Source organism: Lepisma saccharinum, chromosome 21 (assembly GCF_977018435.1).
Source record: "Lepisma saccharinum chromosome 21, izLepSacc3.1, whole genome shotgun sequence".
Lineage (NCBI taxonomy): Eukaryota > Metazoa > Arthropoda > Insecta > Zygentoma > Lepismatidae > Lepisma > Lepisma saccharinum.
The window spans coordinates 8,457,390-8,484,706 of NC_139249.1; the positions used below are offsets into that span (position 1 = coordinate 8,457,390).

The following is a 27,317-nucleotide window of genomic DNA, read 5'->3' on the forward strand; positions in this document are numbered from 1 at the left end:
TTCACTGTGTCTTTATACCATGTGCTGTTTCATTTTCGTGCTATGTCAGTTACTCTGAATTCGAATTACCTTATACGCATATAGGATTGGCGGTGAAGATATATTCAGTATATGGATCAGGGCAAAAACGAGACTAAAAATTGTTTCGGCAAGAAATGTCTCCGAATCAATGAGGAAGAACTGATAACCCTCAATACATCATTAGACTTTAAATGTATTCTGAAAAGCAAAATTTATTTCTGTCGGAATTAACCTAGAAAGCTAACGGTGTGGCGTATAATGATAAAAGCTGGAAAGGTACGAAATTCCTTCGTTTATCTTGCGGAACAAATGCATGTAATAAAGAGGGTCCTGTTTCGATCCCCGGTAGCAAGGTCTCAGAGTTCGAATACCGGACTGGGCAAAATTGTTCTTCACCATTAATGCCTCTGGCACAGTTTTCGGCTAAAATTAAGAAGAAAATAATTTGAAACTAACTTTCCTTGGGTTCATTTAGTAATCTCAGCTTCGAGAACCGGATTAATCTCTGTTGGTCGATCGAATTGCGAAGTGGGATGGCGGGCGACGACAGGTGTTCATCCTCGATTGCGTTCACATCTCGCACTGAGTTTCCAGAAACGGCGGTAAACTCGTGCACCCCGTTCGGACGTTTCCGCCATCTCTCGGCGGCGGCGCTCGACCCGCCCTCTGTCGACCGAAAACCGGGCCGACGCTTGTCCCCCGATCTTCCCCTCTGAGCGTCAGAGTCGTGGCAGCCGTGGAGGTGGGAGGTTGAGTGAAGCATCTGTCTTTCCGCCACCGTCTGCCGTGCTTTCGCGCCATGCGAGTGGGGTCCTGACCCTACAACCCTACGTATGTGTGACCCTTCACCTGGGAAGGAAGAAAGAAGAAGAAGACACAAATAAGCGCACGACTTTTACACACACATATATATATATATACTCGTATAAGAAAGAAGTTTTTCTCGCGGATAAGGCTTTATCAGTTTGTTTTTTCAGAGCTCTATCCCAACGTTTTCGGACGGCCGGCGGAACAGTTTTTAAGGAACGCGTGTTGGTTTTTTTCCTTGTGCGAGTGAGTGGACCACTTATAGTGTTCAGGACTATAAAGACTGTTGACATAGAAAAGGGATAGCGTATACTTGTTTGAAGAATCATCAGCCAACTTGGGTCGTGTGGTGATAGACTGTTGTTTAAACGCCGAACAAGTTTTATCTCACCCTCTGGACTTCGAACTGAATATTTATAGTTTTCCACAGAAAAAAAGATTATTATATATAGATATATATATAAAATAATATAAATACATATATATATTTGTTATCAGAGGAAGAAATCATATAGAGAGAAGCATTTATTGTCTGTTATTTTACATATATATACTATACATACATATATATATTTTTCATAATATTTTGTTTGCTTCACAACATTTGCGGTGGAAGCATACACGGTCAGCGAAGGGCAAGGCCTTTTATCGGTCGCACCCCGAGCCCTGTTACATGACGCCAAACTGTTTCTGACAGGCAGCGTGCAACCATACCCGCGACGCCCCATGTTGGCAACAATGTCCACGTTAATGATGCCTGCCGCAACAATGACAACAATGACGAACCCTGCGCCAATCCCAGTGGCGCAGGCGAAGCTGGAAGCCAATGGTAAGCCCACGCTCAACAATCACAATTCCACGAACAAAGCAGGTAAATAATAATCGTAGCGATGCGATGATTGTTAACCCAACAATGTACGTGTGTTTGTTGTTGTGCATGTTTAGCTGGTAGGAGTGTGTTTTGAATGCTTGTAAAGTTGTAGTTCCTGTTTGTTTGGTCACATTTATGAGTATTGCATTTTTTGTTTACCCAGTTCAATCCCCCAGAGTGGCATGATCTGTTGTGGGGCACAGAAACCGAATCTTTTAAGTTTGAAATGGCAATCAGTTCAGTTTTTCCACAGCATGCTGTCAAAGATTTGTAAATTTGGATAAATTCCTTTTTAATCTATAAACCTCCAATCAATCCATATATATATATCTCCACATGATTAAATAGTAGTCATAGTTAATCACATGCGTAGCCGCACGCACGACGCTGAAGCCATGTGCAGGTTTCGGCGTACACGCAGCTACGCGTCGCCGACAGGCTGCTATCTAGTCACACCAGTCCACGTGGCTCTTCCCTTGTCCTGGGAGCAGGTGGTTCGCATGAGAACGCACCACCCGGCTCCCCCCTTTTTTTTTTATTCCCACCTTCCTCGCATTCGCATCCCGTACTTTCCGATGCGTGTCGAAGCGTCACCTTGTCACGGTGTTTCTTTAAAACGTGCGTCTAGTTCACACGCACTGGTTTCGATGCGTGAGGAAGCGCAGCTTGTGTTAAAATTTTGGCTGTTCGTAATTTGCACAGTCCCTGTTTATATATATATATATATATATATATATATATATATATATATATATATATATATATATATATATATATATATATATATATATATATATAATCAACCATAAACTAATAATAAATAATATGCTTATTTGTCCGTGTGTGCATCTTGCCAGTATTCCTGTTTAGCTAAAAAAATGTTTATGTGCCTTTAGTCTTTATGAAAACATGCAGAACATATTTGTGTATACACATTAAAACCCAACTTTTCACATGTGAAATGATCTTGCGTAGTACATTTATGTCGGCACCTGTGTTAATTTTCTCACTTTCAGGATAAAGTATACATGTATCTGTATCCGTAGAGCAATGTCAGCTTGACCAAGGTTCGAATCCTGAAGGAACAAACACTATTTTTCTTGTCTTTGGATCCACATTCGTTGACGCAGTGTATTGGAAGGTACACACAACTTCACAACCCAAAGTAACCATAGCATGGGACGATTTCTGCTTGTAGTAGTTTTATCGGTCAGTTGGTCATTGAGGGGGGAAATATATAGCGTGGATTATTTCAATTTACTATACAATACTTTTGTGCAATTTTGTCAAATTTGTATTTCTCCAGTGTTAGCAGAATTGATTGAGATTTGTACCTTGTTCTCATTTTTACGCAGTACTGGTCTAATACCAACTTTTTTTTTCATATTACATATTTTATTTCCAGTTTGGAAATTAATAGCTGCATATTTGTAATAAATGCGTTGGGTCATTCTAATATTAATAGTGATTTCTGTATTTTGTTTGCCACTATAAAAAGAATGCGTATTTTATTATATTTCCAGCTGAAATATTACTATTCAGTTTAAATGCCTTCAATAACTGGGAAATAGAAATGCTTGCGGGTGATATGTTTTCCAATTTGTTTTTCAATTATTCTCCTCTTGGACTTGGCATCATTTATAGATGTTCTTCATCTTACCCCAAGCTGCCATAATTTCATTATTATTATTAATAGCATCCGCGGGGTTCAGATTATTATAGCTATCAGCAATGTCTGACAGTGGATAAATATTATCGTGTTTTCGACCGCATGGCTTGCCACAACTTTTTTTACGTAACAAGCAAGGCTAAGAAATACACATTAGTTAACTTTATATATCGTCGAACAAATGCCTACATATTGTTATACGGTTTTTTACGTAGCAAGAAAGGTTAAAAGTACACATTAGTTAAATTTATATATCGTCGAACAAATACCAACGTATTGTTATAAGGTTTTTTACGTAGCAAGAAAAGTTAAAAATACACATTAGTTAACTTTATATATTGACGAACAAATACTTACATGTTGTTACACGGTTTAGCCAAATGCATCAACAGCATCGGATTCTTGCTCCAAGATCAAGCGGTCCTTTCTAGTGAAGTTGAGAGGTTTGTTTTTAGCGCACGCTAGACAATTATATTGTTTAAGTTTTGAGGTGACCCATTTTCGACGATCACCGCGCGAACTTGCGTCTCCGTTTCGTAACCAAAGTTCACATTTCGCAAGTTATTGGTACAAGTTTTCGGTGTCAAACTGATCGATTTTGAAGCCACAAACAATGTTATAAAATTTAAAAAAAATCCCTGTACGAAAAAAAAGGATGTGGTCGTTTCCAAACTTTTACATGTGGTTTAGCATGGCCTTTTTATACGCGCTGCGTATATTTTTCGGCCGTTATTAAAAATTATTGAGGACGCCTGGTTGAACAAAGTTTTCGATCATCCATGCACACTGGTATGGAATTGATTTAAAATTATTTGCGTCAAAAGAACAATGCGGCGTATTATCAGTTGCCAGTTCGTGATATTTTCTGCGTAGATAAACAATTAGTGCAGATAATATAGTTTGGTAGATAGAAGTGGTTTTTCATAAAAGGTGATGAAGCGGACGCTTTTCTGTTATAAACATATTTCATTTTCAGTTCAGAATCCTTTTAGGGACCGACAAATAAGTTGTCTCCTTTTCAAACTCAAAGTATAAATGGGTGTTAAACATTTGATACACGGGTCTTTTCTTATTTCTGTTAAGTACGCCAGAAAGAGCGTCGTACGGTTTATTTTAAATTATATTTTTCTCTTGAAAGGAAGGATTTCATATTTTTTACATTTTTTTTAATAGTTATTATCTCCAGTAGAGCGTCTATTGGCCGAGAATACTTTCATTTACGGAAATCGACTGGGTAAATGTTCTTCCTGAACTGTTCGTGCTTAGGCACAGCTTTGACCGCAGCATTCTTTCCTGGACCAGGGAAATGTTTTCACTCCAACGGTGAGAATTTGAATTTTAAGTTCTGTATCGAACTTACTTAATTTCTCCGTAATTATTACCTCCTAATAATAACTAACGCATGCAGTGTGTTGTCATTGAGGCATAATTATGTGCATAAAACACGAAAATTCACTCAGTGTTTGCTTTCCAGTAAGGTGGCACATAGGCACTTTTGGTCCTGAGAAATCATATACAGCTGGTGAAAATAAACGCTTGGAAACATTCCGAAAAAGTGTATTTATCATTGCTGTTTAGATTTTGTTTATTTAAAGCCGGGAGAAAACGTATAAACTTCCCTTATAATCAAAGTGTGATTCGGAACACACTTCAGAACGAAAATCCAGTGGGTTCCGGCTTGCGTAGAAGCAACCCTAAGGTTCATTTGTCCAAACTTTTCTAGTTTTTTCCGTATCAAACCTATCGGTTTATATCTGTTACTTTGTATGTATGCGTCGGTATTGGCTTGCAGTGTGTTTATCTTGCTTGTTTTCTTATTCTACTCTGGACTTTCTTTCTTTATGCCTTTCATAATTTGCATCATTCGCAGTTTAATTAATATACTGATGTGATATTCCTCTTCTGCTCTTCCGTTAGATATTGTTCTCGTCTCTCCATGATATCTTCTTTGGATGATCGATTTCTAACCAGATTTCTCTGCCTATATTCAGTCAACGATTTGATAGCCCTGTGCAATTTACATCGCACTTGTAATTTACTCATTTTTAACGTTTCGTAAAATTAAAAAAAGTTTTGCACTTTCACTAAAAAAAATTAAAGACTAATTACACGAAGTGATGAAAAATTCGACAAAAATTCTGCACAACACTGCTAATTGAAGCGAGTATACGTATTAGGAATTGTAGGATCATTCAATTCAATCTTTCCGGAGATCACATGTTTTTATTTCATATTTTCTGCAAATACAGCTGTGTAGGACGTGTGGATATTCTCGCTTTGATTTGGGAAGAAATTCTCATGGCAAAACCAAGCATTATGATTGAAGTTCGTTTTTATGCTGCGATAGACGCTACTTGGAAATATTTCACGGGAACAATGTTGTTGCTCTTAAGTTCATGAGTTATGCTTATATATATTTATGGTTTCGCATATTCCATGCTTTCGTGACGCCTCACGTCTATTTTCTACTGCAGCAGCAAGTGAAATCCACTGGATTTTTTAAAAAAAATCATGAACAGATATACATTTTGAGAATTTAGAATAATTTTTCGCAACAAACAGATTTTTAAACAAAAATAATAGTGTTAGCTTTGACAATTGACAAGCAAGTTGAGTTTTTGACACGTCAGTAAGAGTTTTTGGAACAGATGGATCCACATACGTGCGCATATGAGCATCTTCACCGTCCGAGTCCATAAGCGACCGCTGCTCGTTTGTTGAGATGTAGGTCCCGGCTCTTGTATCGTCAAGTTCGAACCTGCTTAACTTAACGAACAGAACACCGCGGCGCGATCAGCAGAAGGTTCGAATATTCACTCGGACTGTGAATGCAACAACAACCGAAAATTGTGCGCTTCTATACCGTAGCAAAACATATGGGAAAGGTTGGGATGCCCGTTGAAGATAGCGAAAATTACTTGCCCCAAGAAGTGGCATTTTTAGACAATGTTCTGTGTTCATTTATGATTGCTCTTTTCAGTAAATGTACTTCAAAGTGCATGGCACTGAATTCGCCGTACTACCACTACCGATGTATTATTATTATTATTATTATTACAATATTTTAGGAAAATCACCCGATAAGACTTACTCTCCAGTGGTTCCCAAAGTGTGCGCCGCGGCACCCTGGTGTCCAGAATAGTATTTCATTGATTGGATAGAATTATAGACCTTGGTGTGCCGTAGCTGGCCTACAGGGGCGCCGTGAAATCTTTCATCATTTTCACTTAAATGATATGATCGTTCCAAATATTTTCTTATTTAGTACTTTTTACATGTAAAATGTTTCTGAATTTGAAATATGTGTATATTTTTAAAGTAACCACGCTAACTGCGCATTGCAAATGTTAGATAGGTGCACATTCTGACTAGGGGCGTCGTGAAACGCAAAAGTTTGGATACTTATGCTTTAACCCGCCCGCGGTCTCGACCACTTTGTATTATATTTTTTTGAACCACATATAATTGTTATATCTTGGGTACCGAATGAAGCAAAAAAAAACATAGTAAATCGGATACGTGGCTCTCCAATTCTAAGCAAACGTATGAACAGATACGATGAAAGAGTTTGTCTTCACTGAATTAATAAAAAAAAAAAAAATTAACACCCTCCTTTTTCCCCTCCTAGGGATCTTCTTGGTGGATGCTTACGTCATAAGACACCCCTAAACTTTCGGGTTTCGTGGTGCAGGGCTGTATACGTGTATCAGAATGAAAAGTTAACATGCTCTTTTCATCCTTAGGGGCTGAATTTCGGAAAATCCCTTGTCAGCGAGTCACAAGAGGAAGGCGGTCCTAATATTTCGCCGGGCATTGAGTCACCGAGTGGGGACAAACATTTCTATTTGTGAAGATGACTGCATTTTAACCCTCCGCCTCTCTTAAAAGCCAAATGTCTCAGATACACATACACAGACGCTGGTTGTCTTGCCTATTCTTTCAACCTCATCAGCATTTGCCATTGAACTGCAACACGCTGGCTGTTTATCAGAAAGCGCTACGGAACCAAGTTTAGTGCAAAACCGGTAGAAGCAGACGAATCTTGACAATAAGGGGAATTCTTACTCAATCCCTTTGTTATTGTTGTCGTTATATTAAGGCGTGGCCAATGTCCGAAACGGTTTCCGAATTGGTGCTGTGTTACCGGTAACAAAATCACAAGGGCTAAAATATAAACTGTTGGGATTTGCAGCAACGCGTCCTTATGCTTCTTGCGTGGATACGAATATCGACATACTTGTCTCGCAAGCGGTCAGTTGATCGCAAGCGCAGAATTGTGTTACTGCCGACCGGATCCGGCTCACGAAGCCGGAATTATCCCTGGCACATCCTCCTCGCACAAGATTTTGATGACTTAACTGAGCGGTTTTATCCTAATACTCAGATTCGATATCATAGGCTATCTATTTTATATAAATACATAAATGTAGGTAGACTGCGTTCCCGAAAGATTCTGGGAGATTTTTTTAACTTAACTTAAAAGTGTATCTTCGGTCACTCCAGGATCTGCTGCAAGTTATCGCGCGACAATTCCGAGACTTGATCCTCCTGCGCGTCTAGAGGAAGCCCGTATTTTGTTGCTTAAAAGCTAAAAAGATTAAGCATATGCAAGTTTTGTAAATAATTTGGAGGGTTTCCATAATATTAAAAGTAAATTTTCCTGTTAAGCCGCGGTGATTTTTGCGGTGGGTACATGTGACAGTTTCGGAGGGGCCTATCCCTCCCGTCCCGCTCTTAACGACGCGCCTGTTCAACGTCGTGTGCGTTCGCGAATCTATGTGCACTATTGCGTTGTGCACTTTAGCTAAAATCGCGTCGTCTCGAATCGTTGGCCAACCTCCTAGTGTTTTTTGTCTTGTGGTATGAGAGGAGAGGGAACTAGGAAGTCGTGAAATTTGATGAGGGGGATGAAAGAAATCCCCCAAAAAGCTTGGAAAAAGAGTTAAGGGTGTACATGCAGCGGGATCCTCGTGATGGAGAATTGTATCTTAGGACAGAGGAACCAGTCCTATATGTGTTAAATGCGCCGTTATGATGAGCTATGGTTCATTTCGTCCACTCAGGGCCCCCGGGATGGCCAAATGGAGCGGCAGCTTAAAAATGATGGCGGGGACGCGTAAAACAACCCCAAACTGGGTCAACCCTTCCCTCCTCCCCCCATCATTGCGGCAGAGATAGTGTACGGTTTTCGTACGTTGGCAATTCGCCTTCAGTTCCATTTGCCTCTTCTAGCAAGGGGAAAAAAAGAAGGTTTTTTTTTTTTTCATCTCTCTTCCTTCCCCTCCCTTTTTAAGTTTCTTCTCTTCTAGTCCCCGTTGTTTGTCGCCTCCTAGTAATAAGGGGCCCGCGAGGATCACTCGAGGACAGGATGCCCTCCCCCCTCCCCTCCTCCGTCTCCGCTCAAGTAGTCGGACGTCGGCCAAACGTACGATATGGAAGGTAATGGACGTGCCCTCTGCAAAGTGCCCCTTTCCGCATGGTTACATATCAACATCGTGAATCACGCCCCCACCCTGAGAAAAGGGAGTGGGAATAAGTCATTAGAACTTTATTTGTACATCTTAGAAGAGGATGTTGGAAGATTGCGGATTTTTTTCTCTCCACTCCTCTTTCTCTTCTCTTTCTCGCTAACTTTTGAGTTATGTTCGGGCAGGAAGGATGTATGTTCCAAGCTTGAGAGATTTGCTTCCGAATATACTACCCTACCCTTACAGCCTCTCCCTTCTAAATGCTCTTAAAACGCCGCGCCGTGAGGTTTTTTTTCTGCGCGTGTAAAATTTTGAAAAAAGTTGTTTGTCGCCACCGAGCATTCTAGGATAGAGCTTGGCTGCTCGGAGAAGTTTCTCCAGTCAAGACGATACTTCCTTAATACGTTCAGTAGTCTAGCCGTCTAAGGTCCCTGCTTCGAGTCCTAGCCTGAGCATGTGTCCTCCTTTGCGATTATCCCGTCTTCGCTTTCATCTGCTGATAGTCGCGATTCTCCAAAGGCGACAAGGTACAAATATACGATAGAAATACCCAGCGAAAATAGACACTCTAGTACCATTTTCCCCAAACCTACAACGCATTTTGATGACAAGTACATCAAAACGATATCGACTATCAAAGTACGAGTTCTCCTGAGGGGAAGATGTCCTGTTCCCCAGTGCGAAACAATTTTATTTCCGTGGACACCGCCTGTCACCTGATACACAGTTGAAATGTCAGGTGTTAAGTGTGTTAAGTGTTGGTCACCATATTTATAGTGTCTTCTTCTGTCATTGAATCAAGGGTTAGTTGTGTTGCAGAGGCTGTGTGTTCGATTTAGCGGACCCAGATCGCACAACGCAACGTTTTCTTGCATCTTTTTTCGTGCATAAATGTAGAATATTTACTGTGAGATAATTATATCATAATAAATTGTTTAGCACCTTTCTGCGCCTCTATCTTTATCGGTACGTGGGAACGACTTGCAGTTGGACGATATTCATGACAGAAAAGTCACAATAATGCTTTCTTTCTGGAGTCTGACTCCAACCTCCTAGCCCCTGTCACTGTATCCTTCGGTTTCCCAACCGCTAAGATGACCAAAGGGGAAACAAAATGTATTACATTCATATTTTATTCGTGTATTTTTCTTTGGAGTGTGGTCTTCCACTAAGAGCAGAAATACATATTTATCGTACGAGTTATACTGGCTACTAGCCCGACTGTCGGTTAAGTTGGGAACTATTTTTATCTGCAGATTGTTTTCGAACATGTTTGTGCAGTGAACGTTGTACGAAGAACATTGGTTGTACTACAGCAGCGTTGTCAAGTGTAAACCTGCCTTTGATTGTTGCTGTGTTTACGCGGAAACCGCTATTTTCCCTGCATTCATGAAGGTCCATTTGTTAGAGAGGTCTTTAGAATCTGCAACAACGCCAGGAATTAAACCAAGAGGTTACAGTAGGTTTGGCAACATGCTGTGTGTCTCATATTCTCGCCTGATTTTTGTTGCCGCGAGCGGCGTTCGGCACCTTGGGAACACGAAAATATACGATGTTAGCCGAACACAATTGAACCGATCGCCGATTCGTAGCTTTCCATCCGCCAGTTTTTATTGCATGATTTTTTTTTTCTTTTGGCAAGTAAATAACACCTGCTGAACGTAAAGAAGAAAAAGAAGTCCAGTTCTGTTTCTACACAACTCTCCTTAGCTGCTTCTGGCCACTAGGTGGCGCAGGTATTCAGTAAAAATCCATTTCATTGGTGCTGACTTCCTCCAACTTAATTTGTCCATGCAGTTTCCCTTTCATTCGGATGCCTACCCCTTTTTTTCCTCCAAAACCAAATATTCTCTTTTCATATTTTTCCATAAGGCAAGAAGCAGCGATTTTTCCTTTTTTTTCGAGGGGGGCGAGGTTAACTTTTCCACACGGCTCGTTATTCATGAGAGAGGACTTTTCAATGCATTTACGATCCTGCCTATTCATCCCTTCCATTCCCCGCACCCTTTATAAAAAGTCCGTATGTTCTGTGGTCGTTCTCCGATATATCATCTCCGTCTCGTGCCCAAACGTTAAGAGGAACGGAGTATGGATTTCGTGAGCCCAATTGAGATCCGATAAGGAATATTTTCTCATCGTATCTCTCTCTTATTTTTTTCATTTCTCTCGCTCTCTCGTCTGTCCGCCCTTCTGTGTGTGTATATGGATGGATCTTCCTTCATTCAACTCTCGTGGACGATGTGAAACTTGAAAACGTCCGATTCTACATTCTTTTTTCGTGGTAAAACGGACGTTAATACCTTCACACACACACACAGTCAGGCATGTACAGGGGATGGACAAAAATATGGAAACACCTGCGAAGAAAAGCCGGAATGCTGTAGCTAATAATGTGCAGGACCGCCTTTAGCTTCCAAATCGCCCTACAGTCTCCGAGGAATGGACAAATACAAGTCCTGGATGGTGGATAATGGGATCTTGCACCATTCTTCATGCAAAACATGGTCACAATCCTCCTCACACTCAGAGTACATTTTCGTCCACTCAGGTGTTTATCTGATGATGTCTTTCCGGACACACTATTATGTCATCGACTCATCATGATCTTGGATAGAGTCCCTCTCGATACGCCAAACAACATGGCTACTTTGGTAACAGAAGCGCCTGCAAGGCGGGCACCAACAATTTGCTTTATTTGAAACACTGTCAGCTCGGACATGATTCAGTATGAACTGCACTGCACGCCTTCTACAGCGCAACTATCGACTGCTACCAGTCCGACAGGGTCCTTCCTATCTCACAGCGCAAAACAAAAGAATGTCGCACCACGTCCGATTTCAAGTGGAAAAATTGCATCGATTGCACCCATTCCGATGTCGTGGTGTTTCCATATTTTTGTCCATCCCCTGTATCTAGAAATATATTTCGAGGTGCGGGGGTGTCCGAACCAAGTGTATCAATGGTAATAATAACATAATAACAATAATAATAGTGTTTACATACAATATTTAAATATTAACTATATTAAGTTAAAATATTAATAAAATATGTAAATTCATTAATATCGTTATTGTAATTATTACATAAATGGGCTATGTTAAAAGACCTATAAGAATAGAGATATAATAGCACATATTCATTATCTAGTTCACGTGTAGTTAATATCGCCAAAATTTGTATAAAACAACTGCCCTGGAAAGGAAATTAATGTCAAAAAGATATAAAGAATTGAATATTTATTGAATAACAAAGAAGGATGCTAGATCCAGTTGACGAGAAGTAATGTTCCTGATTAATATTTTATGCATATTATTATAAGTAGTAGAGTGCATACAGCCTCTTTTGAGCCGTCCTTGAAAGCCGCATGATCAATATAATATTTGCCTTCCAATGAGTTTAGAGGAAGTTTAATAACATTGGTCATACAACAAATGTTAAACAAGTGCATTTAAATATAGTGCGTTTTCTGTTTATTTATTTATTTTCCAATTTTGCCTTGAAAACCAGTTACCTGATTGGCAATATTACAAGTAGTGTCACCTGCAGTCTCTAACTGGGACTTTCCAAGCGCGGAGGTCTTTAATGGAAAAAAGTGGTAAACATGCACCTTCGTAAAGGAACCAAGCAAGGGCCATGCCTACCTCCTTTGCACTGGCAATCAGTTCTGGATGTTCCCAGGCTTAAGTCTGGAGAAGAGGTGACCGCATCTGCCACGCCAGAATGCATTGTTCATTAGAACGAACGTAAATGCCATGTAATCTATATGAAAATGTATCCATAGTTTATTGTTTATCATTTATTTTGAACAACTTTGAAACTTTATTCTCTTGAGTAGAAATGGCAACTTAACACTTAAAGCTTGGTTATTTGCCTGTTGAAATACCTCTACAATTGCCTGGAAAAGTCTGGAAATCTGTTGTTTTTTTCCTAAATGAGTAAGAACTTCGTGTTAGGTTCGTGTTCATGTCCGGAAATGCACTTGTGACTGCGTAGGTTTGACACGCTCCAACCGGTCTGTGTAAAGAAGCAATACGTTTTCTACTCTTCACTACCGGACTTCTCAGATTGTGGCAACGAAGATAAACATATCGCACTGTACAATGACATTATGCGTGTGAGAAATTTTTTTTCAGTTCGGTTGAAATCATTAATGTCCACAATGGCTAATCACAGCAACGCATTTTCCAAATAGTAAACATCAAACATGGATGATATTTCAATCTTTCATTTCAGGAAAATAAACTCATTTGTACACAAGAAAGAAGCAATATGTTCAACTCCAATATTGGAAATATAAAATACATAATTATCATGAATCTTACATTTCACGACATTTTCAATGTCCATAACAACGAACATTCCACATTATTCTCTTTTGTTTTATATGTCAAGAGTTTCACACACAGGTTGGTTCAACAGAAATGCGTCATCACTGACATGACCGTTACAGGTTTGATGGGGTACGTACCCAGGGTACGTACATGCTACCTCGGGCTTCGTAGCTCTTTACAGCGATAATTTCGCACACAGCAGCCGGCAGAAGGACTACGCAAACTGCGAAATCCCAAGAGTTCATTTAACGAGTCTCTATTAACCGTGCTGCGTAAAGTGAGCCTTTGCGAGATGATGAAAAGGTAACCCTGAAATTCGAACCCAGGACCACTCCTGCCACAGAATACTCTCTGCCACATCTCTCGTATGCAGCGCACCTCGTTCCCTCCCATGTGATATGCATATCTGCAATATCCTGTCGGAATATCACTCGTGCCTCTGCAAAATGTTGCGGTGGAAATTGCTCTTTAATTGGATTTTGACAATAACATACGGGGATCCGGACCTAATTTGTTAGAGCTTTGTATTCAAGGCATCGTTGTAAATGGGGGGCGGAAACGAGTTTCCGGTGTTATCCATTTTGGAAAAAAAAAAAAAAAAAAAAAAAAACTCTTTTCCTGCAGTTCGTTGCCCAGGAATATATTACAGTGCCTATGTCATTTTGTGATTTTCGGTTTTCTGTGTAGTTTCGTGTTTATCTTTCTGGGTACGGGTTGGTAGCTTTTGTTTTTGGCGGACATGTTTAAAAAGTATTCTCTATGAAATACATTCAGCTGTTCCCGTTATGTAAAAAGTGTTGATGCATGCGTGTTTCGCATTTTTTTTTGTACTTGTATTAGAAAGAAAAATGCCGTTTATTTCAGTTTGCACCGTGATTCCTGTTTTCGCGAATGGACTTTTACGGTGTAGATACTAAGGATGGCCACGATATCCGGATAACGGATATCCGCATTTCGTACTATCCTATATCCGTTTCGGGTGCAACGGATAATTCATATATCCCGATAGTACAGATTTGATGAAGTAGTTGTAGAATATCCGTGCAGTGAAGAAAAACATGAATATAAGAAACGGATAAATGATAAAACTATCCGAATAATCTACATATCACAATATCCGATATACGGATTTGCCCATCCCTAGTAGAAACAAGTTATTCGTACAGTAGAATCAAGGTTCAAAGCGGAAATTTACTACTTTTACCGTTAATTGAATGTTACATACGGTTGGTTGATTGCTGCATTGTGTATGTGTGTAATTTTATATTAACCTGAGTTTTGCTTAAAGTCCACAGTATGGGCAGTGTTGGGATAAATTGTCCTTTGTTCAATTCCGTTGCCATGCCAGCCTTGCGCATGCGCAGTGTAAGTCTGTTAAGGGAACAAGCGGCTTGTCATTAACCTGTGAATATAGCGGGAGGATTACAGCCGTTTCGTTGTACTAGAGAGGAACTCACATAGTCGAAACTACCATGCAAAGTAGTTTGCCTCCATGACACGGTGAATATGCAGTTTGAACTTTGTGTATTTCATGAATCGCGACGAGATCGTCACGTGAACGAGACAGGCCAAGTCTCGTCTCGACCATTCCTAACTATAAAGTCAAGTTGAAATTTCACAAGTTTCATTCATAGATGTACGGTCATCTACAGAAAAACGAGATACCTATATCCTGAAATGTTCCCTTCGCTGCAACGCGTGTTGCCTAACTCTACGGTGAACTTCAATAGCATATCCGTATAGTTATGCAACACACATAACGCCGTATAGGGATCCAGGTGACACCTTTTTATTGTCGGTGACTGTACATGCGTTGTTTAAAATTGCATGTACAGGGTGATACAGGGAAGTGTACTCATTTTTGAATTAACAATATACAGTTAATGTGACACCAAACTTTATTCCTTTGGTTTGAATAGGTGTGGGAAGTAATGTCATTTGTATTACGTAGGAAAAAAACACATCTGGAAGGTGAAGTCCATCTCCCATGATGCAATTTTTAAGTCTCCTTATTGATCTGCTGCACCTCCGTACGAATAGCTGTCTTGAGTTCGTCTAATGAAGGGCGTTTGTCGACGTACCCCCACAGAAAGAAGTCGCACATACTGAGGTTGGGAGCTCGGGGAGGCCAAGGCACATCTCGGAACCTGGAAATCAAATGACCAGGAAACAATCTCCGTAGGATGTTTATGGAATATCTGTCGGTATGGGCTGTATCCCTATAAATGACAATGGATCACACGCATTATACAACAAAAATAATACAGTTTGGTGTACAATTAACTGTGTAATGTTCATTCAACAATGAGTACACCTTCCTGTGTCACCCTGTATAATAAAAATGCCCAGTGCATGTTGCTCTACATTTGCCCATCACTGCAGAAGCGGGTCTGTGCGTGGTCCGTCTTCAATGATGACCTCGTTTTTAGCAGCGTACAGGATCCGAGTCTATGGTCCACCAGGATGAAATATAGCTACAGATAGATTTATCGAGACTGGTTTAAAACCGTTTAGATCCTGCCCCTTGCTGTCCTGATATACGGGCGTGTCGTACACACTCATCACTCTCTTCGAACTATAGGCAAAAAGCCTCGTGGAGGTTTCCATCACAGGCTGTCGCGCTTGTCTTCTTGAAATATTAATTAGCAAGTCCGGTTAGGCATTTGAGCGAGCCCGTGCATGGCTGGAAGGAGTCCCTATATTCCTTTGCTCCGAAAGCGCAACTCGGCTTATTTATTTTATTATTATCCTCGCCTTTTCTTACTCTTTGGTTTATCTAAATAACAAGGATGTTCTGATACGGTGAGTTATTGTGTGTTTCACCTTTCTCCAAATTTCGGAGATGAAATATTTCCCTCGAACCGATCTCCTTGGTCGAGTGGTTAGCACAGGGCGCTATGATCCCGGATTCGAATCCCGCCCTGGACATGGGTGTTCTTTTTGTGTGTCATTTGAACAATTTCATAATATCATCACTCATCCTCATCTTCGCGATTAGCCAAAAGTGCAGAAATAAAAAGTAAAATAATCCAAATCCATGTATCAATTAATGGTTCCCTGGAAAATCAGTGTTACCAACTTACGTCATGAAAAAGCGGGCGAATTTTGTAAAAAAATATTGAGACACCTTCAAAAGTCGGGGAAATTATTTATTTATACTTATAATTGCCAAGATTAAAGAACTCAAATGGCATTTCCCTTTTTTACCACTAACGTAGGTGAAGAAATAAACATAGAAGAATTTTTAATTGGAGAAGAAGTAAGTTTTTTTGCTCTTGTTGATGGGTTGAAAGTAGTAACATAACATGGCGGTTAATTTTTGTTAATTTATTTTCACGAACGTTCACTTAACACGATTCATTCGAGTAGCATGTGAAATTGAGGATTTAGCATTTATTTGTTGCCAATCGTTAAAGACTGTCCTGGACTGTTGTTTAAATATACCAGGGAATTTGCTATATGAGTGATGATATGATGAAATTGATGAATGGACACTCACAAACATCTATGCCCAGGCCAGGATTCGAACCCGGCACTTCTGGCGTCGTAGCGCGATGCCTGTGGGAGTGAGGGGAAGCGAAGTGGTGGGGTGCGTGGTAAATCTGTGGTGTGACAAGGAGTCGGTTTCGTACAAGTTTACTTCAGAACCACTTCTTGCGACCAGGAAAAGGCTGGCTCTGGGCCGTGCGATCATCTGAAGAATATCGATACCCCCCCCCCCCTCTTCGGGCATTAAACGTTGATTGTCTACAACAACGTCCCTTAGCTTTGCCTCCCTCCTTCCCGGCTAATACCGGGGAGATCAGCTGACCAATCCTCCATACGGAGACTTTCCAATTTGTCGCGAGGCATTAATCTACAAACTGGGTGATATTTCCGCTTGCAGGGTGCGGACGTAACGACGCCATCATGTCTGGAGATGTCTGCGGAGCGAGGCGCACCTGAGTGTGGAGAGGCAGACCCATTCGTCCGGCCTTCCGCTCTATTGCCCCCTTCTCGGCGAAATGGTCACAGTTAAAGCTCTCACGTTATGTGCAATATATATTTTACGTCATGTCCCCTCCCCTCTCCTCGTCTTTTATCATAATTCCGGAAGCGTCCTGATGCTCAATTACCTTTTCGTGGAGCTTGGTTTATAACCAATTTTACCTCGCTTCATTGTTCAGGCTATTTATTTCTGTAACGCTCCCTCCCCCCTCTCTCTTTTCGCTTGGAGATAGATGTGTCCATGGTGACAGTGGCTGAATCGTTCCCCCATCAAAAGTCTTTCAAAGGATCGGTTTCTGCGCTGCGAGCGAGTTATTTTTCTTGAATGATGACAATTCGCTGCTGGCTTGTTTGTCACGAAATTGGAAGCGATTTTTTTTCCTCCAGAAAATGTAGTCTACGTCTCCCTTCCCTGGAACTGTGATGATCTGGGTATTGCTTTCAAAGGATGCTGCGTGGAGCAATTGAGCAAGAATGTAACATTCGTGGAGGATATTTGTGGGTTTTTTTCGATCCTCGTGCGTAGTTTGGTGATCAAGTGGAGACAAGGTGGAACGTAAGCATGAGGTGGGAGAAACAATTGCGTTCGTACGTGAAGCTATATTCAGTCTTCTCCCAGCAACTGGATTTAGCAGCGTCGTCGCCTTATAATCAAGGTATCCCGGGTTCGATATCTGGTGGAGGCACATAGTGGTTCGGATCCCACTTTAATTTGTAGGTCCAGTCTCGATTAGCCTTACTATGCATAAAGTGGACTTCAAACACAAAATCAAAATGGAAACGAGTGCTAGACCACATTAGATGACCGGACGACGTTCGCCTATCTCCGTGCCGGAGTGGTTAGCACAGGACGCCAATGGGCACGGGAACGAATCCCAGGCTGGGAATGGGTGTTCCTTCATCAATTTGATGTAATCATCACTCATCCGCATCGTTACGATTAGTCAAAAGTGGCAGAAAAGCAACAGTAACCAACAAAAACATAAATACAAATGTTTATGGTGGTTAAAGTTCGTGATGTGAAGTTTTGTGTTTTTTTTCTCTGGAAACATGTTTCTTCTAGCGAGTAATGCATTCCTGAAAACATTAGAAAAGCTTATGTACGAGGGAGAGTCTAAAAAGTCCGATAAAAATTATATAACAGACTGTATACAATGTCAAATTTACATCAGGTATCAACGTTATTTACAGAACCACCTCAAGGGTGCAACACTGATCAAGTGAGGTTCACAAGACCATTTTCGTCATTTTTTAAAGATGGCGCCTCCTTCACACTCTTGCATCCGTGGTTTCTTGACCCTGGAAGCCTAAAACGTATAAAAATTTTCTAGCATGTGAAAGTCCAATATCTCTATACATGATTACTACGCCGCAAGTTTACGAATGTAAGGAGGTGTACGTCAATGGCTTCAGTTCGCAGGCAGATTGGTGGAATGGCCTTCGCGGTGGCTTATGAGTGACTGCGCGTGTATCCCAAGGATTCTTCTTCCTGAGATATACAAGCACTAAGTCAAGACTTCTGCAAACTTGTGGAACTCTCCATGCAGATATCTACAAGGTAGAAAAGGAAAACAAATTAAGGTTTCTCATTTGACTGTTTCTCGTATATTTGCTGCATAGTCAATTTGTGTTGTTATTTGATAGCCGATGCCTTCCTTGTTCGGTCTGCGTCCACACTGACCTGGCACATTCAATGAAGAAACCAGCTAAGGGTTAACTTGCTGTTTCTATTATTTTATATACGGACAATAATAGTACGCGACACGCCATCGTTCATTTATAAGTGATATTTCATGTTGGTTCTCCGCCAACTGGATTTAGGGCGGAGGAGGGAACGGGTCGTGAATCCATCGCAATTTCTCGTGGCGCAGGGATTTGTGTTAGGAAAAGTGTGCGTGCCGTGCACGAATCCGATAGACACACATGTTCAATGCTAAATAAAAATTCGTCGTCTTGCTGTCGCATGATGCCACGGAGCTCTCGCTTTTGCATTGCAAATGGCCTAGAGAGCTGAAAAGTGGAGATGTGGTTTTACCACTAGCATCCTCTTAGGATGTTTTCAAGAAACTACTTACATACGAAGGCTATTTTTTTCAACCTCCGATAGGGCATGAAATCAAAACCACAGTGAATAGCAAAATGAATTTATTGACAAAAGTTACGTACCCGTATAATCTACTTTTCAACGTAATCACCAAGATGATTCAGACATTTATCGTACCCATGCACCAGCTTTCCAAATACCCTCTGCAAAATAAAAGGTGCCGCCTGTCTGTCGGGCTAGGTCTGCACAGTGTCCCAAAGTTCCTCATTGGTGTGGAAGCGCCGCCCTCCCAACTTCTTCATCGCCAGGAGAAGGTGGAAGTCACTCGGCGCCAGGTCTGTGATGTAGAGAGGGTCATCAAACACTTCCAGTGGAATCGTTGGAGAAGGTCTTGGGTTGACGCAACAAAATGTGGTCGGGCATTATCATGAAGCAAGACAATACCTCAAGACAGCATGCCTCTCCGTTTGTTGTGGATGGTTCTGCGTAGTGAAAAAAAATAATAGCCCTTGTATTTATCCCCAAAGCAGTAACCCAACAGTATGTTAGTAAAGACGCTGTCGTCAGCACCGCACCACAGCACTACAGGGTGTCCATATATCTTTACTGTATAAAGTTTCTCGGAAACAACATACATGGCATTAGAATCATTGACTCAAAGAATTTTTAGTGAACATAGTTCTCATTAATAAATCTCTGCTTGGAGTATCTTTCACAATATCAAGTCTATTGATGAATTTACTCCAAGTGTTGCGGATGACATCCCACCGTGATTGATGTCACAGCCTCTTCCATCCTTTACTTCAATTCCATCTAGTCCATAACTTTCTTGCTGTAGACGATGTTCTTCACCACATACAGAAATCTAGGAGCGTCGGGAGATTTTGTTTCCCGCAACCACAACACACACACATACACATTGCATTTTCCTCCACCGTCGCCATTTTATTGTTTTGTCGCAATGCATGATGGTACCGAGTGTTGCCAAGTAGCTACATTGAATATTATATATATATATATATATATATATATATATATATATATATATATATGTTCTTCGTGTTAATACTAACTACCTTCACTTGCATAGAAAAATTTTTATGGACAATATTTATGGGGTGAATAATATCCGGACACGCTGCACTTCCACTTCAAACACATCGTGTCAGTGGTGATGAGTAGGGAGCAGATTTTTAGGTGACAGAAAACTGAAACACACACACACACATTGTGAAAATGAAAATTATATTAAACAGGAAATAAAAAAGCAGGCTTAATTCAGGAAATGCATGTTACTTTTCTCTTCATGAACTTTTGTCTTCTCGTTTAATATCTAAGAAACTAAAAGTTAAAATATACAAAACAGTAATTTTGCTTGTAATATTATATGGATGGGAAACTTGGGTCCCTTACATTGAAAGAGGAACATAAATTGAGAGTATTTGAAAATAAGATCCTTAGGAAAATATTGGGAACTTTTCTAACGGTGGAAGCGGCCCCGGCGCCTACCCAGCGTCGAATAACATGGGTACCTGGGGGAAACCCTGGGGGGTAAAGGCGGTCAGGGGCGTGATGCTGATCACATCACCTCCACTCACGACCGGATCAAGAAAGTGTGCGGCGTTACCCCTACACCCCCCTATACGCCTTCATGGCGTGGTGCTAAGCACAGGGGAACACTTTACCTTTTAGGAAAATATTTTGGCCTAAAAGGGATGAGGAGACAGGTGAGTGGAGAAGGTTACATAATTTGTATTCATGTCCAGATATTATTATAATGATTAAATCAAGTAGATTTAGGTGGGCTGGTCGAGTGACACGAATGGGCAAAGAAAGAAGAGTTGACAGGATTCTTGTTGGGAAACCTGATGGTAAGAGACCAGTAGGAAGACCAAGACGAAGATGGAGGGATAATGTTGAGATGGACCTAAAGGAAATCGGTAGGGATGGAAAAGAGTAGGAGATCTTGCACAGGATAGGGACAGATGCAGCCATGAATCTTTGGGTTCAATAAGGCTAGAGAGTTAGTTAGAAAACTGAAGCATGTCTGTTATGTTCTAAAACCTGTTTTTAATTCTGTGCAACTCTCTTTTAAGATATCAGATATTTTGCATTGCCTGGGAAAATTGAAGAGCGGATTAGTCTGTCTTCAGTGCACCTGCAGTCCTTCTCGACTTCCTGAATTACTTACGTATGCTAATCGGGAAAGCATCCGAAAGGGAAGCGAAAAGAGCGAGTTTGCTCCCAATTTTTGCAACAGTTCTAATTCCGAGGTTCGTCGCTCTTTTGAAAGGCGTCAAATTGCAGCTCCACCCACAACTCGGAGAGAGAGCTCCGGAACCCCCCGTGTTCTTTGTGCAAGTGACGTCTCCCGAACTGTAAATCGGTAAACTAGGGGTCGCGAATTTCAAAGCATGAGTTTCAGCAAGTTTTGGACTTGGGGCAACATTGGCTTCTGGGTTTCAGAGTTGAAAGTTCTGAAGGTGGCGTTTTTGGATGAGTATAAGCTGCCCTGCACCCCCCATCTCTTCCCCGTATCTCTCAGCTGGAAACATTTTTTTTGTCCTTTTTTTACCTCCTTTTCGTACGCATCCTCATTTTCTGTACAGATGAGTTCGTTGTGACCGACATGCATTTCGGATCACGTAATTGTGTTTTTTTTTAATAGCGATTTTACGCATTGTTTTTTTCTTTGTCGCTGTTCGTCACTCTTGTTCCCATCGTTTATGCCAATCATAGGAAACTGGAAAGTATAAGTTACTCTATAGAGATCTTTGAGGTGAATTTTCTTTATGGGATATACGCTAAAACAACACCTAGATAACTTTGAGGACTGGTGTAGAATTGGATTTCAGAGAAGTCAGTCAATACTTTTCAAGATTAAGGACGATAAACTATTTCCTCGATGTAGTCAACACTATTCTTTACACTACATTTTCGGATATTAAAAGTAAAACCCTAAATTTTCTTTTATAATTTGCCAATGTTTTGCACAAAGGAATTTTTTTATTTGTAAAAGTCCTGCCTTCTGGCACGAAAAGGGAAGTCTATTTCCATGCAGTAAATGATACAAATTTGTGTATTAATCTTTCACTCTATTTTATTTAGTATATATTAAATGCACATGTGGACACACATGCACACATATATGCCCATAAATAAAGTAAATAACAAAGTCGACAACGTTTCAAGATGATAAGCTTCAACCCTGCTCACAAGAGAAGATTTGGCAAATTCGCCTGGCATGGTTGATGTGCTGAGACGGTGCATTCCAGCGTTAGCCTATGTGTGTGACATTTTACACGCAAAATTTAACGTTGTAGACATGATATTCGATTAAAATATTCACTATGAACTGTGATGGCATGGGCTGAATGCGTGAAAAGCATTAACAAAAGTGCGTTACGTGCGTAACACTGTAAAGATGTAGTAAATTTTGACTTTGTCTGTCAAACATATAGGCTGCAGATGGTAGTAACTTTTATTGGTGAAATATGCAAATTATATGCATTCAGAAACATCTAAACCTTAATGCAATTAAAAACAATAATGATTTCCTTATTAATTCAATTTTTTATTGATGTTGAGTAGGACTACTTTTCGTGGAATGCCGCAGATAGGTTTTTACCTTGCACTGCTTTGATAACCGCTGTGATAATTGCCCATTTAGACTCTTGTAATACGTATTTACTCACGTAGATACATCAGACAGAGGAAATGTCGGTTAAAAGTGAACACTGAGCAGAATGAATGCTGAGAATCGAAAAACTTGACAAAAAAGAGAAATATATCGATTCTGTGCAAAGGGAACATCTTAAAACTTTCACATCCGCGCGGCAGTCTGTCAGGACTATTGTTCGTCCTGAAACGTTCGCTCCCAGCGCCCTCTCAACAGCAGAAGCTTCAGAGGGCGATACGTTGTTTGTAAATTCCTCATGCAGTATTGGGAGATGAACCAAAAGTACCCATTGAGCAGTGTTGCCATCTCCCACGACCGAGATGTGCCTGTACCGTGTCAAGTTGAGCGTATTCCAGCCGGATGGATAATTTGATTGTAGTAAAAATAAAAATAAATACATTATTCGAAGTTAATTGGTCTAACAGAAGAGTGATCGTTTAACTTTAGATTTTGAGTTAATCGACGTTGCAGATATTACAGGAGAAGAGGTCACCTTGTACTCTTATGTTCATTAAGAACATACCCCTACACCTTTCTCCGTCTTGTTAAATCCACCTATATGTTCTTGTTTGTGTGATTGTTGTACAGCCATGGCCAAAATTTTCTTCAGAGTGAGCCTACCTAGTTTTTAATCTCATAATACAAGATCAGATAAATAACACATAGCTAATTGGAACCCATTTTTGTTCGTCATTGTACAGGCAACCGCAAAGATAATACTAGGGAAATTATCCACCGCTCCTTCAATACTTTTTTTATTCTACACCATGTATTTGTTTATTGGCGAGGTGATTAGCACATCACGCTAAGACGCCAAAGGTCCCGGGTTCGAACAACTGCCTGGGCATGGGTGTTTCCTCATATCATCGTCAGGGCCACCCCGATGGCGCAGTGGTATCATCGTCGGCTTGTAATCAAGGGGTCCCGGGTTAGATTCCCGGTGGAGGAACATAGTGGTTCGGATACCACTTTAAACTGTAGGTTCAGTCCCGATTAGCTTTATTGTGCATAAAGTGGTCTTAAAACATCAACTCAATCAATCGTCATAGCATCACTCATCCGCATCGTCGCAATGGCGCCAAAATTGGCATAAAAGCGAAGTATAAGTAACCGGATCAAATTTATGGGATGGGAATCGGTTCTCCTCTACGTATTGGCGATTTTGTTTCATTTCATGATCGTCACGTAGCGGAAAACAGACTGAATGACAATTGTGATGTGCAATTCGCCTACTGTTACTTTTGCTGTTGGGTGTACAATGCGAATCGCCGTGGTGAGATCTCATTGATGTTTCTGAGATATTGCTACGTTTGAGAGGCATGTGCGTTACCTGAGCCCTCAAACTCTGAGCATCTTCATCGCCGTAGCGCTTGGTGAAAGGATTTTAAGGTTTGCGTCACTGATCCTCACACTCAGCCCCCCAGCAGCAAATTCTCTGGAGACTCGGGTGGGAGTTAGGGACGAGGGAAAGTAGTGCACGGATTCGGATATTTATGAAGAGGGGGGAGAAGGGAAGGCTGGGTGGGGGATGGTGAGTAAGCGAGGGAGGTCGCACCTTCTCTCGAGGTCGGCTCCCTTTCCCCATTCTCGCCTTCTGGAGGTATTGTTCTCCCATTCTTTGCGAAGAGAGTGATCCCAGTGTTTGCAGGGACCTGCAGGGATTCGGTTTGTTTGTTCGCGGCGTCCTCTTCCTTTTTCCTCTCCTCCCTTTCCGCGCCTTCTCTGTGTCTTCATCGAGGTGAGATGTCTGAAACGGTTACAGGTCGGTCGACTCGGTCTTATCCGTTAAGTCCCCATTATGGCTGGACGGAACGGTCTCGTCGATGTGCCGATTGTACGGTCGACGGCAAGAGTGGTTGTCGCCATGCCCCTTGAATGTCCGCAACCTCGCAACTCTTTCGAGTCGGTTGGTTAGTTGAACCTTCTGGGCGTACTTTCGTCAAAACTATGACAGCTGCGGAGCGATGTCCTTGAAGGTAACTCCGTTGAGTGTACCTCAACCCTCTCGTATCAAGTTTAAAATTGTTCTCTTTCCAACTTCATCTCCCCAGATGATGTCTCGACAAGATGTCATAATGTTGCGTGTACTTGTTCTACTTTCGATCTCGCCATCGAAGTTATCGGGTTTGAGTCCCGGTCTGCACATGGGTGTTCTTTGTGGGCAGTCCTTCGTCAATTTCCTCTAATCATCACCCATCCTCATCGTCGCGATTAGCCAAAATCTGAAGATATTAGTCGTAGAATTACAATAATTCAAGATCAAAATACGTATTTATCGGGATTCATTTTGTGCATAAGGCTTGAGAAAGAAAGGAACAGTACAAGTTTTATCCATTTTCCTATAGCATGAATGTAAGCTACTGTATCTGGTAAGGAACGCTGCTCCTTGCCATCCTAATAATCGCACACTTTTTCAATATTATTGGAGAAGCCACACATATTATCTAACAACTATTTACGAACAAAAGAAAACTTGTACATTCTTGTACAGCTATCACCACAACATTAAAATTCTCTCGCTCTACAAGACCTGTGGGCAACCTCGTAATAATAGTTATGGACGAGCATTTATGCATCCACCATACTGTCCTGATCTTGCTCCACGAACCTTTTGTAAGTGGAGAGCGATCAAGTCGATCGGGAAAGAACCTAACGTGATTGGGACTTTAACGGTAAGGGCTGTCGTTGGTTTGGTAAAGCAGTGGGTTAAGCGCAGTGTTGCACACCACTTTGAGGGGCTAGAGGGTTGGTAAGCGTTTAACGATCTCTCCAGACCGCCGGGAACTTAGCATTTCGAGAGATAAACGAGTGAGGGGCTAAGGGTGGGAAAGGCCAAAGAGAGGTATTTGCATAAAACCGGAAGTAGTTTCGACCCCGCCGTGACTTCCGCCTTTCCCTTTCCCAAGCTTGTAGCGCTCCTTGCTGGTTCTGCAATTTTGAACTTCGTGCCAACCCACCTCAATCTCTTCGTAAAGGGGCAACGTTCAGACTATAGTTTCCTCTGGCACTTAGGTGTTGATTAGTGCCTGTGCCTTCTTATATACAAGGCCTGATCTGACTGTGTGTGTTTACATGTGACGTCATCGTTGGTAGGTCACGACGAATTCCTTGTCAGTTGCTGTGTGTTGTAAGTGTTGAAGGAATAACACCTTTTTTAGTACTGTATAATTTGTCGTTGATTTAATGTAATCAATTCAATCTTTGGAATGAATGAATTAAAACAGCTGGGTGCGCCAGCACTAGTGCCTATTTGCACCCTTCATGTAATAAGGCGGGATAGGTTGAGCTTAGCCTTTGGCTTATCAACAACTGACCTATCCCCGCCTTTGCATAATTGTTCTTTGTGAGCGTCCCTTCCTCAATTTCATCATCACGACCCATCCTCATCTTCGCGATTAGCCAAAAGTGGCAGAAATGTGAAGTTAATTTAACGAAATCAATGAGTGTTGCGATATTTTCGAAATACACAATCAAGTGCATTAGGCAGCGTACAAATTTGGATTTATCGCTTTTGAGGATACTGTAATCCCTGTCCTTGATTGATTTGCTTTATTTTACTTCGCTTTCTGTGCTCCTTTTGGCTAATTTGCGAAGATGGGGATGAGTGATGATACCATGAAATTGATTAATGGACATTCAGAGACATCCATGTCCAGGCGGGGATTCGAAACCTGTAATCCCCATCCTGTTCTTGATAGTAACTATAAGAGGAATAGATAGATTTGATCTTTTCTGACACTTTTTGCTAATCGCGACGATGATGTGATGAAATTGATAGAGGGACAATGACAAAGAACACTCGTGCCTAGTCGGCCCCCGTGGCAGAGTGGTTAGCACATCGCGCTACGACGCCAGGGGTCCCGGGTTCGAATCCTGGCCTGGGCATGGATGTTTGTGAGTGTCCATTCATCAGTTTCATCGTATCATCACTCATCCTCATCTTCGCAAATTAGCCAAAAGTGGCACAAGAAGCGAAGTAAAATAAAGAAATTCAATCACTCGTGCCTAGGCCTGTGCTGTGCTAACCACTCTGCCACGGAGGTCGCAGCAGTGGAGATAAGCTGGTCCTTTCCTGTTACGTCATCGAGGCACGAAGACAGCGTGAAGCTCCAAACGAAACAAAGTTGTTTTACCGACACGTCTGGAACCCTGCCTAGTGGAGCAACAAAAGACTCCAGTCCGTCAAGTGGGAAGCCCTGCAGTTACCCTGACGGTACAGAAGGCGATGAACAAGATGATGGATGCCGCTTCATCGTTTCTCCGAAATTGATACGGGCTTCTCTGGCGTTCGGTGCCTGCAAGCACATCGTTCGCGACAGCTGGTGTCGAGGTAGTCTCTCCACTTTAAGTACCTGTTCGCTCTCTGCGACGTGATTTCCACGTCTGCTTTAAGAGAGAGAGAGGAAAAAAAGATTTGTCTCTTCCCCTTCTCGCCCTCGA

General features: G+C 41.4%; 1 protein-coding gene across 15 annotated transcripts in view; it reads left to right on the top strand.

Moving 5' to 3' along the window:
- LOC146004042 (nucleolysin TIAR-like) overlaps positions 1-27,317 on the top strand; it is a 1,204,848-nt gene that overhangs the window by 872,559 nt on the left and 304,972 nt on the right. Inside the window, exon 1 of one of the 15 annotated variants that reach the window (XM_083142638.1) lies at positions 756-1,699. The exons of 13 other annotated variants lie outside the window; for them this stretch is intronic. In XM_083142638.1, the coding sequence (XP_082998764.1) occupies positions 1,555-1,699 (145 nt within the window). In that variant the 5' untranslated portion in view covers positions 756-1,554. Of the gene's footprint in view, positions 1-755; positions 1,700-27,317 lie in introns of those variants that run through there. One more of the 15 variants, XM_083142640.1, reaches the window with a different exon arrangement.